This window comes from Gavialis gangeticus, unplaced genomic scaffold, assembly GCF_001723915.1.
Source record: "Gavialis gangeticus isolate Ggan-Ray unplaced genomic scaffold, GavGan_comp1, whole genome shotgun sequence".
NCBI lineage: Eukaryota > Metazoa > Chordata > Crocodylia > Gavialidae > Gavialis > Gavialis gangeticus.
In genome coordinates, this window is record NW_017729024.1 from 90,896,030 (window position 1) to 90,912,954 (window position 16,925).

General features: G+C 44.8%; 1 protein-coding gene across 5 annotated transcripts in view; it reads left to right on the top strand.

Annotated features, from left to right (window-relative positions):
- The window catches only part of AGTPBP1 (ATP/GTP binding protein 1), a 182,706-nt gene that overhangs the window by 39,745 nt on the left and 126,036 nt on the right, over positions 1–16,925 (top strand). For 4 of the 5 annotated variants that reach the window (XM_019517377.1, XM_019517380.1, XM_019517376.1 and 1 more), the window contains exons 2-3: positions 1,836–1,970; positions 3,175–3,246. In XM_019517377.1, the coding sequence (XP_019372922.1) occupies positions 3,215–3,246 (32 nt within the window). In that variant the 5' untranslated portion in view covers positions 1,836–1,970; positions 3,175–3,214. The remainder of the gene's footprint in view (positions 1–1,835; positions 1,971–3,174; positions 3,247–16,925) is intronic. The other variant, XM_019517378.1, reaches the window with a different exon arrangement.

Consider the following 16,925-nt stretch of genomic DNA (forward strand, 5'->3'; position numbering starts at 1 on the left):
GAGCAGCCTGGGCTCTGTGGCTGGCAACAGCTGCTTAGAGCCCGGGCTGGCAGAGGTGTGCCAAGCAAAATGGCCTTGTGTGCCATGCTCGGCACATGTGCCAGAGGTTGCTGACCCCTGCTGTAAGGTGTAGGGTTGCAATGAAGGAGCCTTTCTGTTTTTGGTTTTTAAGTTGAATGCTTGGGAAAAACTGATGGGAGAGCTTCTGATTCGCACTTCATATGTGGGAGAAATGGAGCATAGTAATTCACAGCCATGCTATAAGGGTACATTTATAGAAATTTATAAAGTGTGTTGGACTTCAGAGTGATGAGAGGGAGAAAAAAAGTATTGGTAATACATCAATGTATATAAACCAAAGGCCAGTTTGTTTCTTATGAAATATACTTTCCTCATGGGAGGCTTTGGTAATCTTGCAACCATTTCAATCTGTTTCTGACTGCAGTGGTTAGGACTGAGCATGATTATAGACATCATGACCCAATTAATCTCTGCAGTTAGGTTACAATTGCATTTTTTTATATCTCTGACCACATTTCAAAATCCTGTGTACCCTGGATGTTCCTGTCTGAGCTAGAAAGCTAGCTGTGGCATAATGTCTGCTTCCATTGTGGGGTATAAGAACTTAGATGAAAGGTAGCTGTGATTGTCTCGTATATTTTATTTACCTTGTGTGACAAGTCTAAAGGATAGTACATTTTAGGGGTGTTTCCATTCACGGTTTTCATTTTCTTTATATAAACATTAATGTGTTATTTTAACTGAGTTTCATAAATTTTGGCTACTTTATAACAGTGTTCTCTTAAGGACTTCTTTAAAATATTGAGATGTACAGAAAGCCACCACTCCATCTTAAAGTATTTTTGTTTGGGAATTTGAACCTATCTTTATAATTTTTGGTGGTCCCAGCAAAGGGCCTTGCACTCTTTCACTGTATTCAGTATACTTTAAGGGCATGGAGAGATTTTATTTCACATTTGTTGGACCATAAAAATATCAACTTGAAATTGTACCAGTCTAAAAATATATTTAATTTTTAAGCATTTTAGTCACTGCGTTTGTTCCGCGCAAACTGAGGGGTGCAGAAGGGATGGCAGATATAACCCCTGAAACTAATTTTTAAACTTAATTTTTTTTTTTAAATAAGTCCTTTCAAATGGACCATCTATCTGGCAACCAAGTAAGGAAACAAATAACTTTGGTGTGGTTGTGTGGGTAGGATCAGAGGAATTCCCTGTGCAGGTTTTAAAATTGTAGATATAGTTCTCAACCTTTTTTAAATTTATTTTTCACTGCATTGGTTGGAAGACCATTAAAAAGAAATTTTTGTTAGTTTGCATGTACACTGTGTTTAGGTCTCCAGTTCCATGTGCTGTTATTATTAGCAGCCGTACCCTTTCTTTCCCATTTTCCTTTCTCTTTTTCTGTCAGCACTTATATTCCCCTTGACCTGAAATATTCCCATAGTAGAATTGCGTCAAAGTGTGCTGTGTTGGCTTCAGAGTGAAATAAACTAATGAAGGTAACAAGATCTTATTTAGCAATAACTGCCTCCACTCATAAAACATTTCAATACAAGTTAATACATAGATGTTGCTGGCACCAGTAGACTGTTTATCAGCTGTTTGACAGCTGGTCAGTGTTGCAAGCATAATAGTGAGGTGTGCCAGATTGGCCATCTGAGCTAAGTATTCCCAAATCTAATATCCTATCCCTAGTTAGGTCTGTGGCTTAGTTGGAATAATTGTATCCTCATAAACTGGGTGATGGGCTGTTTTATGCAGTGAACCCAGTTGCTTTTCTTGTAGCTATTAACGTTCTCTCTTTCTTTTAAGGAAGTCAAGAAATTCTGCCCTCGATCAGTACTTGGACAAATTTGCTGGAGACAAGCTCAGACTTCTTATGAGAAGCCAGGCTTTCTCTTCTCCACGTGACTTCCTGGCTGTTAAGAGAGGAGACTATGCTCTCAGGTAAGTGTTGAATGACTATTTTTGGATCTTGCTGAGAGGGCATCAGCACAGAAGTGTCTGAAATGGTTGGAGCACCCTTTCTGCTGATTTGGGGTGCCTCAAATACAGTTTTCTACTATCTAGAGAAGCATCTGGTTGTCTGTCTTTTTAATGGTAGTTTCTCTTCCTCTCCAGGCAAGTTATTTCATTCGCAAGTCCGACATGAAACTGGCTGACCTTTGCCCAGTTGTGTTACAGCTCCTTATGATCTGAGCAGCAAAGGTTTTTTTGATTGGGTTCTTACCAATTTCACTCCAGTGGTCAGAAGAAAAGTTTCTCACCTGCAAGGTCCAAGAGGATAAGTGCCTTTTCCAAAGCTTGAATATGCCTTTTCTGGAGTTGGTCTTCAATGCCATAACTAATAGGTGCCCTCCCTAAGGGCATTTCTTTGTATTATGGAAGTGGAGCCTTTCCATTCCATTTGGAACTGAATCACTGAGCTTCAGTTCATGGCCCTGTGAATATTAACCTTAATAGCTTAGAGACACCATATAAGACACTAAGAGCACTGTACTTAAAAGGATAGGAAAATGAAGTCATTAGTATGCTATGATTTCTGTCCAAGAAATGTATTCAGATTCTACTTAAATAAGAACACCAAACACTCTTATTTCTGACTGTACATCTAGGTTCCCAGTCTGTTATCTTAATATGCATGTGTACACAAATGAAGTGGCAACAAAGTAGTAGGTATGCAGTAGCATTTCAAAATATTGTCAACAAATTCTTAAAAACTTGCACATTAGACTCCAGAAGAAACTTCAGTTGGTAGTTTTCTGTTCTGGGACACACTAATGCAAACTATTCAAGTTGCATAAATTATGATAAAAATGCTGATTTTTTTTCTCTCTGTTTTGCAAAACTCTCAGACTATTCTCCGAATATGGCACAATTAAACTACTATATTGGACCAGACAGCATGTTTCCCTTGTCTGCAGTATTTCATGATTTTTTGCTCCAGCTTCCAGACCAAATGTTTTGAATAAACAATAATGATTTTTGCTTTTTCCCCCTGTCTCTTCACAATGTAACAAGTGCTTTTGTACAAAATAACTTCTGTCTAAAATCTTCATGGCTGTGAGACTAAGTCTTATAAATGATAGTGGAACTGTATGAAAAAACTATGTTCCTAATAAGTTTTAAGTTATTGAAATGTGTTTTTCAGGTTTTCTGAGATGGTGATTTGAAGAGCTAGGTTTTCCAATATGAATAAAGTAAAAACAACATCCGAGAAAAGGTAAATACAGTAACAATTTACTGAGGTTCAATCTGTTTGTTTTATCATGTAATAAATTTTGAGAACTTTACAAGATAAAGGAGCATCATACATTAATAAAAAAGAAAAACAATTATATGCATTCACAAGAAAACTGTAGTCATCAACCTTGCAAGTGCTGTTGACTTACTATAACCTTTTCATGTAAAACTAGCTTAATTTATTTAAGCAGTATTTTAACTGTACATGATTAATACATTTATTTCCTTAATTTATTAATATAGGGAAATACCTTCATATGTGCATGTCTTATTATAGTTGAATATGTTCTGCTCAGGTCCCTTCCTATCCTACAAACTATGAAACTATGATTCCTCAGGAATAACATATTTTTGTATTACATTTCATTTTTGTGAAAGAATTAGAAATAAATTACATAATACTAAATGTTTAGAGGTGTATAATTGAAAGCACTTAGAATGTTTGTTTGTGCACGCAGTTATTTTATCACAGCTCTGTATGCACAAATGTAGCGATAGTGATTGTACATAAAAGGGATACTATGCCTTTGCTTTCTCTTTAACATTTGTGTTGAGTCAGTCATTCAAAGATGTACCATATTCAGATGTACCATTTAAATATAAAACACCTTTTGAATTTAAGATGAAACAATTCTCTGATTTTCACTTTGAGAAACAACAAGATGTCAACTAAAGATACATTTCTGCATATAAGAGGGGTTTTCATAGATTCATAGATGTTAGGGTTGGAAAGGACCTCAGTAGGTCACTTGGTTTGACCCCCGGCCCTGGGCAGGAAAGAGTGCTGGGGTCAGATGACCCCAGCTAGCTGCTTGTCCAGTCTCCTCTTTTAGACCCCCAAGGTAGGGGAGAGCACCACCTCCCTTGGAATTCCATTCCAGATTCTGGTAACCCTTACCATGAAGAAGTTCTTTCTAATGTCCAACCTAAATCTACTTTCCATCAATTTATGGCCATTGTTCCTAGTTACTCCAGGGGGTGCCCTAGTAAAAAGAGCATCTCCTATTCCCTGCTGCTCTCGCCTGATGAATTTATAGGCCACCATAAGATCACCTTTCAGTCTTCTCTTGCAAAGGCTGAAGAGATCTAGGTCCTTCAGTCTCTCCTTGTAAGGCCTTGCCTGCAGGCCTCTGACCATACGAGTGGCCCTCCTCTGAAACTTCTCAAGATTCTCTGCGTCCCTCTTCAAGTACAGCACCCAAAACTGGACACAATACTCCAACTGTGGCCTGACCAGTGCTGCAAAGAGGGGAAGCATCACCTCTCCGGACTTGTTTGTCACGCATCTGCTAATGCATGATGGTGCAGTTAGCTTTGTTGATCACTTTGCCACACTGACAACTCATGTTCATCTTGGAGTCAACTGTGACTCCAGGATCCCTTTCTGCTGCTGAGAAGGTCATCCCCCAGCCTGTAAGTGTGTTGGTGGTTCTTTTTACCCAGGTTCAGCACTTAGCACTTGTCTTTGTTGAACTTTATCCTATTTCATTCTGTCCATTTTTCCAACCTATCCAGATCCACCTGGATCCATTCCCTATCCTCTGCTGTGTATCATCTGCGAACTTGGACAGGGCCAAGTTCCAAGTCACTGATGAAGACATTGAATAGCACCTATCCAGGGACCAGGACTTGTGGGACTTCACTGCCCACATCTTTCCAGGTTGATATTGACCCACCCACCACCACTCTCTGGGTGCAACCCCAAGCCAATTTGCCACCCACCTGACTGTGTAATCATCTACATCACAGCCTGTCAGTTTATTTATGAGAACAGAATGAGATACTGTATTGAACGCCTTTTTAAAGTCTAGGTAGATGACATCTACCTTGACTCCTGTGTCTAAGCATTTTGTGACCTGGTCATAAAAAGAAACAAGGTTAGTCAGGCAGGAACTACCTGTAATGAATTTATGCTGATTTCCTTTCAGCATTGTTTCCCCTGCTGGGCTCCCACAGTTGTGATCCTTAATGATTTTTTCCAGAGTTTTCCCAAGGATAGAAGTGAGACTAACTGGCCTGTAAGTTCCCAGTTCCTCCCTCCTCCCCTTCTTGAAAATAGGGACCACATTGGCCCTTTTCCAGTCCTCTGGGTCCTGACTGGAGCACCATGAGCGCTTGAGCATCTGTGCCAGCGGCTCTGCTATGACACTGGCCAATTGCTTCAGTACTGTTGGATGAAGTTCATTTAGGCCTGCTGATTTGAACACATCCAGCCCCTCCAAGTGCTCCTTTATTAAGTCTATGCTAACAGTTGGTGAGCTAGTGCCCTCCTGTGTCTGTCTGTGATCCAATTGGGAGATTTGTCTTGGTCTGTCTAGGAATACAGATGCAAAGAACACATTAAAGAACTCAGCTTTGTCCTCCCTCTCTCTCACCAGTTGCCCTAATTTGTCCTGTAGGGATCCCATGCTACCTGTACCTTCCTTTTGCTTCCTATATACCTGAAGAAGGACTTTTTGTTGTACTTAATTTTTATCACCAGTCTAAGTTCTAATCCTGCATTGGCCTTCCTAACTGATTCCCTGCAAGTGCGAGCCAGGGAGGTATACTCCTCCTTGGTAGCTACTCCCTGTTTCCACGGCCTGTATACCTCTTTCTTTGCTTTTAGGTTTTCCTGGACTTCCGTGTTCAGCCAAGGGGCTTGTTGGCCCCTTTGCTCCCTTTATACACAATGGGATTGGCTTCTTCTGTGCTCGTAGGATCACTTCCTTGAAGAACGGCCACCCTTTCTGGACCCCCCTTTTGCCAATGTTTTTGAGCTTTAACACCTCCCTAACTAATCTGAGCACACTGAAGTTAGCCTTTCTGAAGTCTAGCACTTCAGCCCTCCTGGTTAGTTTAGCCACCCTTTGCTGGATAGTGAATTCAATCAGTCGATGGTCACTATCCCCTAGGTTACCTTGTACCTGCAGATTCCCCACCTGGTCGTCCCCTGTAGCTAATACCAAGTCCAGCAAGGCCTTTCCCCTAGTGGGATCGTATACCTCCTGCGTTACGTGGAGGTCCTGCATGCAGGTTAAGAACCTATGTGAGCGGTTAGATTTGGCTGACTGCTTCTCCCAGCAGATGTCAGGGTAGTTTAGATCACCCATGACAACCATATCTATTGATCGTACGGCCTCTGAGAGTTGCCTGGAGAATTCCAGGTCTAGCTCATCCTCCTGGTGTGGTGATCTCTAGTAGAGCTCCACTACTAAGTCCCTTTCCCCCGACCTCCTTGTATCCTGACCCACAGTACCTCGGTTTGTCCCTCCTCTGATCCCATCTTGATTACAGAGACAGTATATCGTTCCTTAACATAGAGAGCAACCTCTCTCCCCCACCCCCACACTTTTCTCCCTACTCTGTCCCATCTGTACAACCTTTAACCCTCAATGCCTACTGCCCAATCATGAGTAGGGTCCCACCAGGTTTCAGTTAGTCCAACCAGGTCAAAGTTGTTGCTTGCAAGAAGGAGTGCAAGTTCTTCCTGTTTGTTCCACATGTTTCTAGCATTAGTCTAGAGACATTTAAGCCCCCTGATGAGTGCCCTTGGTACCCGCCTGTCCTGATGTCTGTTGGGCCCCTTAGTGCTTACCTGGGCGGATCCAGTGCGTTGCTCATGGCTCGCTGATCCTAGGTTCTCCTTCCTCTACTTCCACGTCCCCTGATGAACCTAGTTTAAAGCCCTTCGGAGGAGATCAGCCAACTTGTAAGAGAACAGACTCTTACCTTTAGAAGAGAGATGAAGACCATCTTGTCCCAGGATGCCTCTCTTATGGAAGTGTGGATCGTGGTCGTAGAAACCAAAACTCGCATGATGGCACCAACTCCAGAGCCGCAGGTTGACTTCCCTGATGCAGGCGTCCTGATGCTGACGGCGACCTCGGGATGAGAAGACCGCCTGTGCCACTGACTTCTAAATCTGGCCCCCAGAGCCCTGTAGTCACTCATGACGCAGTCCAGACTACTCCTGGCCACATCATTCATGCCCACATGGAAGAGGACCATGGGATAGTAATCAGAGGGCTGGAAGAGGTCAGGAATCCTCACAGTGATGTCTCAGATCCTGGGCAGGCAGCAAACTGCATGGGCTGTGAGATCCGGTCGACAGATAGGTCCCTCTGTGCCTCTCAGGAGGGAGTCGCCCGCCACAATGACCTGGCATCTCTTCCTCCAGCTGCTCGGTTGTTGCTCAGCCTGCCTGGTGTTTGTTGCAGATGTCTTCCCCTGCGGCTTCCTGTGCTGCATCATTCTCCAGTGCTGCCAGGGCTTTGTGTCTGTTCCCCAGTTGTGTTGGGGAAGCAATGACAGGTGCATGCTGTCTAGCTCTGGAGGTGACCATTCTCCTTTCAGCTGTTCTGGGACTCTTCCGTGATGTCTCTGTGCTAGGTGTCTGGTCCTACAGAGAATGAAAGTATTCATCAATCTCATCCTCTGCAGCCCTGATCCCCCACAGCCTGCTCACCTTTTGTTTTGTTTGTTGGTTTGTTTTAAACTCTTGAATTTGAGATGCATGCCATTGTCAGAATATTTGTTTTAATATACTTTGTCTTTATATTCAAAAGAACGTGGTAAACCTGTGCCTAAAAATGGAACTACTGGCTTTAGTAGGGTTATGCAATTGTTTTTTAAGAGAGAGGCTGGCCACTGCAGTATCAGAACCTCTTTTTGAATCTTTTACTTATATCTGGACTATGTATATTTGTTTCAAAATGAAAAGAAGACAATTAGCTCTAGTGATTTAAATTTTCAAGATTAGTCTTCTCCATGTTTGTCAAAAGGAATGTCTCTGTCTCCCTTTCCTTCACCCCCAACTTCCTTTCCACTAAAAAAATTTCTCAGGTAACTGTTTGTCAAGAAGATATTATGCACCTGAAAAAACTAAATTAGTTGTTAAAAAAAAGTGTCATTGTATAAACTCTACCATATTTAGTATCACATGTTGCATATATAGCACCTAGCTAGTTTGATGTCCTGAAAATCTTTCTAAGGCAACAAAATTGTGGCATAATTTACGTAAAAATTAGTTATTTCTGTAAAGTTTTCATTTCTTTCTAAATTAATTTCTGGTTTTACATATTGATTCTATTTATCCCTTTGTGGGAATGTTGTACATATGTCAGTCAAAGGTACTTCAGGTTTGTAAATGATATGTCTTCAATACAGTTCAGCCACTGGATTTCAAAATGTGCTTTGATGCTTTATTTGTTAACTACTTCAGAGGACTGATTTGATATCAGTTTATTGTGGTGTGCATGTCTTACATGCACAGTTAGTGAAAAACAGGTCTTTTATAAAATGGATGAGAGACAAGTATATGTTGCTATGTCGGGGAATTAACTTTGCTAGGCTTCATTGCAACCAAAATCAAAGTTTATGTCCTCCTAGCAATGGATAATTGTAGGGATACTGATCATTAGGGTATGGATGGCTGAATGCAGCTCAGGATACGTTGTTTTTTTGGAGGGCTTAAATAACTAGAGAGAGGTACTTATCTCTGTTAGTCTGAAGTCAGGCAGCAGGCAGGTTAGAGATGCATTTTAGACTAACTAAATGAGAGATGCATAAGCTTGCATTAGCCAGAGCTCACTTCATCAGCTGTGGTCTGCCAGCCATGGGGATCCCTGGGGTTCTCTGTGGCTGGAAGCCTGTGTCAGCACCAGCTATGGGAGCATGTGCTTCTGTGCCTGGAAGCCCGAGTCAGCTATGAGCTTCCAGGCTCCAGGGTGCATATGGGCTCCTGGCTGGGAGCCCTAATCAGCTGATGGGTCTCTCAGCTGCAGGGGCCCCTGGCCACGCATTCAGCTAGTGGCATGATAGGAACGAGCCACAAAATTATTCCACATTGCACCCGCCGGGCCTTGATCATCTGGTCCCTTGCCACTTGGCTCTGGATTTGGATGATGGTTCTCCGCTCCGTCCCAATGGTCTTAGGGCGTCGATGTCTCACCCCGGGCAGTCTTATCTCCAATCCCGCCTGCCACGACTTTGATGACCCTCTCAGTGGTGGGGTCCAACCGCTGGGGTTTGACTATCCCAGGCCTAAGGGTGGTGGTCTTCGCGAGGCTCCAACATCCCCTATACCTCGCCCTACACCCAGCCATGACGGAGTGCCAATGTTACTTTCATGGCCTGCCCTCCCTCTACGAGAGCCTATCCCTGGGTATCGCTTAAGCCTAGGCTGTACGGCAAGGACTTACTTGCCCATCTAGGTCCTATGCCTTGCCAGACCTTCCTAACCACTGGGAGTGTCCTAGGCTTTACGTTGTCCTGTGCCTTATTTTTATAAAAGTGCAACAGGCGACAGAGACAAAAAAAAGAAGCTAACAACAAAACCTCCCACAACTCCTGTAATCCTCTAATTACTATTCTAGGGCAGCTTAGTTACTGCGTGTCCCACAATCGTGCAGTCCCTCCACCAACTACTCTCTCGGTGCCACCTATTCCCTTCTCCTAGTGTGGAATGTATGAGACCGACCCTTGATGTCTCTTCCGACTCAGAATAAAAACCTTCCTCTGATGGACTCTCCCAGGTCATCAATCCTGTACTTAACAGTCTTTGTTGGTCCCTTGGCTGTTCACCTCTCCCTTGGACGGATCTCAGGAGCCGGGCTCTGCCTGTAGGGATCCTTCTGTAGTCTCTCCTTGCAGCTTTATGGTGATATGCAGCCTGGCCACCTCCGTCTTCGTTGGTCTGGCAACGGCATCTTTATATTGAAGCTTCCCAGGCCGATCTCCTGCCCTGTGGGAAGCGTTCTTATGCACTCCCTCCTCTATGGTGGGTCCTGGGGATAATTCCCCTGTGCCCCTTCTCAGCCTCTCCTCCCCCTCCGCCTCGCTGGTTGCCCGTCTTATTTCTCTGTGCCGGCTCTCCTCCCCCTTCTCTCCAGCTGTCTGCACTTTAAAAAAACCGCGGCTAACAAGCCACGCGGGTCCTGCCGCTGCTTCCGGTCCCGCCGCAGTTCCTGCAGCAGGTAGGGCGTTTTTGTTTTGCTTTCTCTTTTTCTATGTTTTTCCTGGGGTGTGATGTCCCTCCTTGACCGTTCGGGGTCCCTGTCTTATACTTCCCCCGGGACACACATATTTTGAGGAATGAGGTCCAAGGAGGTGATCCTCCCCTCTACGCAGCACTGGTCAGGCTGCAGCTGGACTACTGCGTCCAGTTCTGGGCGCCGCACTTTAAGAGGGGTGTGGACAGCATCGAAAGGGTCCAGAGGAGGGCCACTCGTATGATCAAGGGACAGCAGGCTAGGTCCTATGAGGAAAGGTTGTGGGACCTGAACCTGTTCAGCCTTCAAAAGAGAAGGCTGAGGGGGGATCTTGTGGCCTGTTATAAACTGGTTAGGGGGGATCAGCAGGCGCTGGGGGAGTCCCTGTTCCCCCGAGCGCTGCAAGGAGTGACCAGGAACAATGGTCACAAGCTGGCGGAGGGAAGGTTTAAGTTGGACATCAGGAGGCGCTACTTCACGGTCAGGGCGGCTAGAGTCTGGAACCAGCTTCCAAGTGAGGTGGTGCAGGCTCCCACCCTGGGGGTTTTTAAGAGGAGGTTGGATGACCACCTTACTGGGGTCATTTGACCCCAGTGCTCTTCCTGCCATGGCAGGGGGTCGGACTAGATGATCTGCTCAGGTCCCTTCCGACCCTAGGAACTATGAAACTATGAAACTTTGTGGCTTATTCCTCCTTTTATTACGCTGTTAATTGAATGTATGGCTGAGTGACAACTTAAGATGTGATTAACTGGTTGGTCCAATAAAAGGTATCACCCACAAAAATTCTTGCCTCTTGCGTAATTCATGGACCATCATGGCTACGACATCACTCCAACACTTTAAAATAGATCCCCATTAACTTATTTTGGAAAGGCTTGAACTTGGCTCCTGAACAAAAAATGTAGGGGAGACCGTTTGTGACACATCTCTTTTAGTAAGGTTTAAGCTTGCTGGCTCACTGGAAATGTTGCTAGTGTTTATGTTGGGAATACATCATGTACTTTGTTTTTTGTGACTTCCAGCAAACATTCCTTAGTCTCTAAATTTACTAAGTAGTTGTCTAATTGTTTAGAAATAGTGGAAATGGTGGCATAGTTGATAAACTTTTTAAAGAATAATGATGTCTTCTTCCTGCCTGCATTTCATTCCTGCGGATAGAATTCTAGTAGGAAGTGTAACCCTGATGTATTCTAAAGATGACACATAATGGTTGCCATAGTAACTGCCCAGGATTCAGTTACCTTTCTGGTCAAGCTCTAGAATTGGGTCACTGAGAAGAAACTGAACAACGTGTAGGAAGAGTGTAGCTTGCAACATTAGTGAAAATGGTACAGAATGAATAATGAAGCGGTGTGAATCTACCATACCTGAAGAACAAAAGTAAGACTACCAGGATCTTTTTGGCGTAGTATACCCATTTACTAATGGAAGAAGGAAATCTCCATGATAAGTGAGAAGCTTGAAGGTATAAGCGTCTGCAGAATTCAGTCTTTTTTGTCCCTGTGCTAGTGATGATTTCCTTCTAGATGTGAATCAGTTCAATTCCCAATTTGTGATTCTGCAGACAGACAGCTCTAGTACATCTGTTGCTGTTCATAGCTTTGCAAGTTGCTGTGGGATGGAAATGACCAGACTGGACACTTATACCGGTTCACACAGAATTTTCTCTGGCAGCAGCGAAAAGGACTAGATTTTCCGTTTCATTTCTACTGCAGCTTGGTGGCATAAGGAAAGTTAGAAGCTGCATCACAGTCAGGTGTTAGCATCTGGAAGGAAGATACTAATCCTCAAGTAGAAGCCTCCTACTGCAATACTTAATAGCTAGAGACTTTCTTATTGTTGCTTTGCATTTTTCTAGGCAAAGGAAAATGGGCCTTTACTCCCTTTTACTAATTAGAAGGGGTCCTTGGGGGATAAGGGAGGGGCTAGAGGCTTGATTTGGGAGAGGCTGACGTGAATGTTTGGACCCCCAGGGAAGGCTCAGGAATGGTATTCTTTGTTTTTCTGCAAGTTTGTGGAGTTTGATTTTTTCAAGAGTACTGTGCCCCTGGACTTTTGTGATGGGAAAATTCCTTGTCTGTCTCAAGAGATTTCATTATTTTTTCTTACCCTGGGTAATGGGGCAATCCACATTGCTTGATACTGTTGGTGCTAAATGTGAAAGGAAAGAGAAGAAACATTCCTTTTGCTATTCTGTTGGTGAATTATAATGATTTTATTGCCTGTTTGGCACATATGTTAAATTCAAGGGCTTCCTAAAGGGTTTTATGGTATGGTATTCTAGCAGAGTGTGACATCTAATGTGTGCCGCGCTAAATCATGTTACGCATACATGCAGCTAGTTAAGAGGTGGCCCCGAGTTTCCACCATACTTGAAACTTCCAAACTAAAGAAGTGGTAGTGATAGCATTAAAAACTTCCCGAGCCCTTGAGATAGATTTGATATCAAATCTGTCACGTTTTGAATTTTGGCCCTGGCAAATCCTGGTTCAGATTTTTCTCTGACTTTTTTTGCTATTTGTTTCTGCTGTGCTTGTCAACTTTCAAAAATTAAAATGCCTTACTCCATAAAATAAGACATGTAAGAAAAATGGGAGTTTCAAATTATGTTAAAGTAATTAAACATATCCCATTGTCTAGAACTTGCCCAGGGGATTGAGATGCACATCTCCTTTTAAAGTAATGTCAAGATAGGTACCTAAGTGCAGAAGTTGCTTTGAAAATTGCAAAAACAACTCCAATTGTAGGCTGAAATGTTACCTTTGGGTGCAACATGTACCTTGTGATCTAGTACAATTGGAAGCCTGTCACATTTACATGTGCTACAGCATTAGGTAATGTTCTAGTGTAGCTGCCTGACCCAGTCTCATGAAAACAGTAAGCAGTGCTGATGGCGTTTTCAGCTTTTGCATTTTATTGTCTATGTGTATCTTAACAGCTGTATTTTTAACATGGCTGCTAATGTATTAGACATAGGAGCTTCCAGTTTTTTACATATCACCCATATGCTTCAGTCTCGTACTGCACAGTTGCCCTTCTGGTTTGGGGCCAGGTACAAACATTATGTTTTTATCTGTATGAGTGATTGGAAACAGGTCTGTATCTGTAACAGAACAGAAGGGTGTCACACAAAACTGGTCTATACCTGTAACAGAACAGAACTCCGGCACAAACAGACTGGTTTGTTGAAAAATGGCAGAACGTGGTATAAAATTTGTCCCCCCCACCGAAGGGTAAATGTGTGTTCTGTTTGGTACTGATCTAAAATATGCTGCTAACAGAAAACGGTGAGCGTGTCTACACAACACATTTATTGCGGAGCTGACTAATTATCTCCACAGTAAGTGTCTCCGTATCTACACATGTGCCCCTATTCGAGTGTGGAAAGTTAATACATTTTCATGCAAAGCAGCGCACATGTAGTGGCTGAGCCTGCTGGCTGGGGCACAAGGGTGCTTCAGCGTAGGGGCTGCTTGCTAGCTAGTCCTGCACTGAAGCACCCTCACACCCTAGCCAGCCCTTCCATAGCACATTGAGCCCCGTTGGAGCAGTCTTGGGTTGGCAGGCTGACCCCCTGGGGCTCCCTGCCAGCTAGGGCTGTTCTGACTAGGCTCCATGTGCTGCACGTGAATAAATTGTGGAGCTGGTTGCCATGGAGTTAATTGCTCCCAGGTGCATGTTCACACAGAGTACCTGGGAGCAAAAAAACTCTGGAGCAATAACCTCTGTATGTGCATGTGTAGATGTGCCCTGTGTAGATCAATTCTGCCTCGGGTTTTTTGAGTGTCTATACCTAGCCTTGATGTTTGAAATGTATTTTTAAAAGGCAACTGAAATTTCCACTATAAAATAGTCCTTTAGCCCAGAGTTGTGTACTCCTTTCCTAGATCTTCCTTGGCATTCTGCTGAGGTGGGTAGCTTTGTAGTTACGCTAACTGCAGTATTGCTTATCTTACAGCTAGTTTGGTTTGTACCATGGACATTGAGTACTCTTGTTATGGTACATCCATTATGCATCTCATTTTGAATTCAAATAAGTAAATTTGGATAGGACACAGTATAATAATAAATAAGACATAAATCCTGGTTTAAGTGAGGAACTCAATTCTGCATTGGTTATGGCTTCATAACTATTGCCTCCATATTAATATTTAATTTTAGACATAGAATCTGCAAGTGTGGTGTGGTTCAGTTAATTTTTTTGTTTGCTTTTTCCCCCACAATTCATGTCTTGAAGAGAGAGTTCAAGCAGTGTTACCTACTGCAGGTTCTTTAAAGTATTCCTATTTGGCAGCTGTAATGCTCATTGCTTTTTCCAATACACTCTTAAAGCTAAATAAAGAAGCCTTTTCTAAATCTTATGAATGGAAATATTGGTGTTCCTGAAACATGCTTCTCTTGAAGTGAGAATGGCTTAGTCTGTCTCAGCCTTTAAAAGCTTCCACTAAGCACAGAGAGATTATGCTACCTGTAAATTGCAGTTGAGGGCCTTTTAATGGGAGTAAAGTAGGTTTCCTTCTCTGGCCCCATGAAGCAAAAATCTTGTTGGCTGTAAAACGACTAATGTTTTTACTGGGAGTTGTAAACCGAGCAGAACTCTGCCTTTTGAGTTAGAGGCCTGTAATCAATAATTACTAAGAGCTTTGAGCATCATCTTCACTGTGTGACTACGGTGACTGTTTGGCCTACACCATCCTGCATGTCAAATGCTGGTCTTGGCTGGTTGGTGAAAATTATAATGACAGTCCCAGAATTGCAGGGGTGTGGGGTGCAGTCTGGCGGGGAGGTAGAGCAGCGTGGTGCACCAGGTAGGCAGGCACCACTGCTGCCTGCCTGCCTGGTGTACCATGCTGTTCGACCTATGCCTGTAGCAGTGCCATTGCCTTGGAGAGGTGGGGGCAGTGTCCCAGATTTCCCATGGTTCTATATAGCCACCCTGTGTATGACTCCCTTTCATGATTGTTAGTCCTGTGGTGGCTGGGTTGCTATTTGTCAGATAGACTGTGATTTGGTTTGGGGAATGGCAGGGGCAGTGCCAGCCTCTTCCTGGTTGGGGGCTGGGCTCCTCCCCTCCCAGCGCTGCTGCTGCCACCTGCCTGCTCTGTGCAGCTGAGACCATGCCATTCCAAGGCCAGTCATGGGCCAGCTCCCCCACTGGGTAGAGTCTAGTGCCACCCCTGCTGGGAGCGCCGCAACCTGTGTGTGCTCATCTGTATGGGGAGGGCGGGCAGGAGGCGGCAGTGGTACTGGGAGGGGTGACTATGGAGTGGGGGGCTAAGGTGAATTTTGGTGTGGCTGTAGCACCCCCAAGCCCCTCCCAGGGCCACCCCAGGGAATGGGCTTGTATATAAGATAGGGGTTGGCAGGGGGCTGGAATGACCCAACTTGGGTCTGATGTAGGTGGGCACCCAGCTGCTTCAGCAGCTTCTTCGTGCCTCCCACTTGTGGCACAGCACAGGGAGACCTTTCCCTCCCCTGAAGGGTGGGGGGCCTGGCTGTGGCATGGCATGAGAAGAGCCTTCCGCTGTTGAATACCACGGAAGGAACAGCTCTGTGGGCCATAGCCAAAGACTCCATGGGCTGTAGGTTGCTGACTCCTTATATAAAGATCTTATGCTGTTTAAATCGTACTGGCATTTTGTTTTGGAGATGGCTTTGCCTCCTGTTTTTTGGAAGGCTAATTACCTTCTGACTGGCAGTGGTATTCATTCAGGGTAAGTACAGATGTTCAAAAAGCCCCTGGCAGATGCACTCTTAACTTACTGCACTTTACTCAAAGTGCTGTAAGTTAGAGCGGGAGCCAGTTGGACAGACGTCCACTGTTCGGTGGGTGTGGGGCTCGCAGTCTGCCTGTACTGGCTGCTGGGGTCTCTCCTGCGCACCTCCCTGGAGGCTGCCAGAGCGACTTCTCTCCCCAGCCCCAGCCCCCACCAGTGTTGGCAGTGGCTGGGGGACAGAAGTGGGGTAAAGGAGCACCCCCACCACAAGGGCTCCTTCACAACTTGCTGGCTGAGGCAAAGGGGGGTGGGCCGGGTCCATGCAGAGGGGGACCCCCCCCCCCCCAGCCTCTTGACAGCTGCAGCGCTGCACGGCCTAGCTGGGGCTGCTGTGTGGGAAGGACTCTGGAGTCTTTCCCCCCACAGCAGACCTGGCCAAGCAATGGTGTGCCACTGTTGCAGGCAGGAGACCCCAGAGCCCTTACCCCGCAGTACTCCCTCCTCCCCTCAGCCAAGCAATGATGCTTTGCAGCCCAGCCAGGGAAGCTGTTGGGAGGGAAACCCTAGACTCCTTTCCGTGACATTCTGCCAATCTGCTGGGCAGAGGTGCGCTGTGGGGCTGGGTTGGCTGTAGGGTCAGAAACCCCACTTCTTCACTCCTTTCCCCTCCTCCCCCAGGCTGTGTGCAGGGCTGAGATCAGAGGCTGTCCTTGGAGCTCTGCCCAAGGCTAGAGCACAGCCCTGCACAATGCGTCTGGGATGGTGGTGATTGTGCTCTAAGGTAACCTTTGATGGCATCTGACACAAATGTTTGATAAAGTGCTCTAACAGAAAGTGCTTTAGTTAGTACACATCCATCCAGGATTAACTAGAACAGGATCCCCCATTTAAAGTTTCATAGTTTCATAGTTTCTAGGGTCGGAAGGGACCTGAGCAGATCATCTAGTCCGACCCCCTGCCATGGCAGG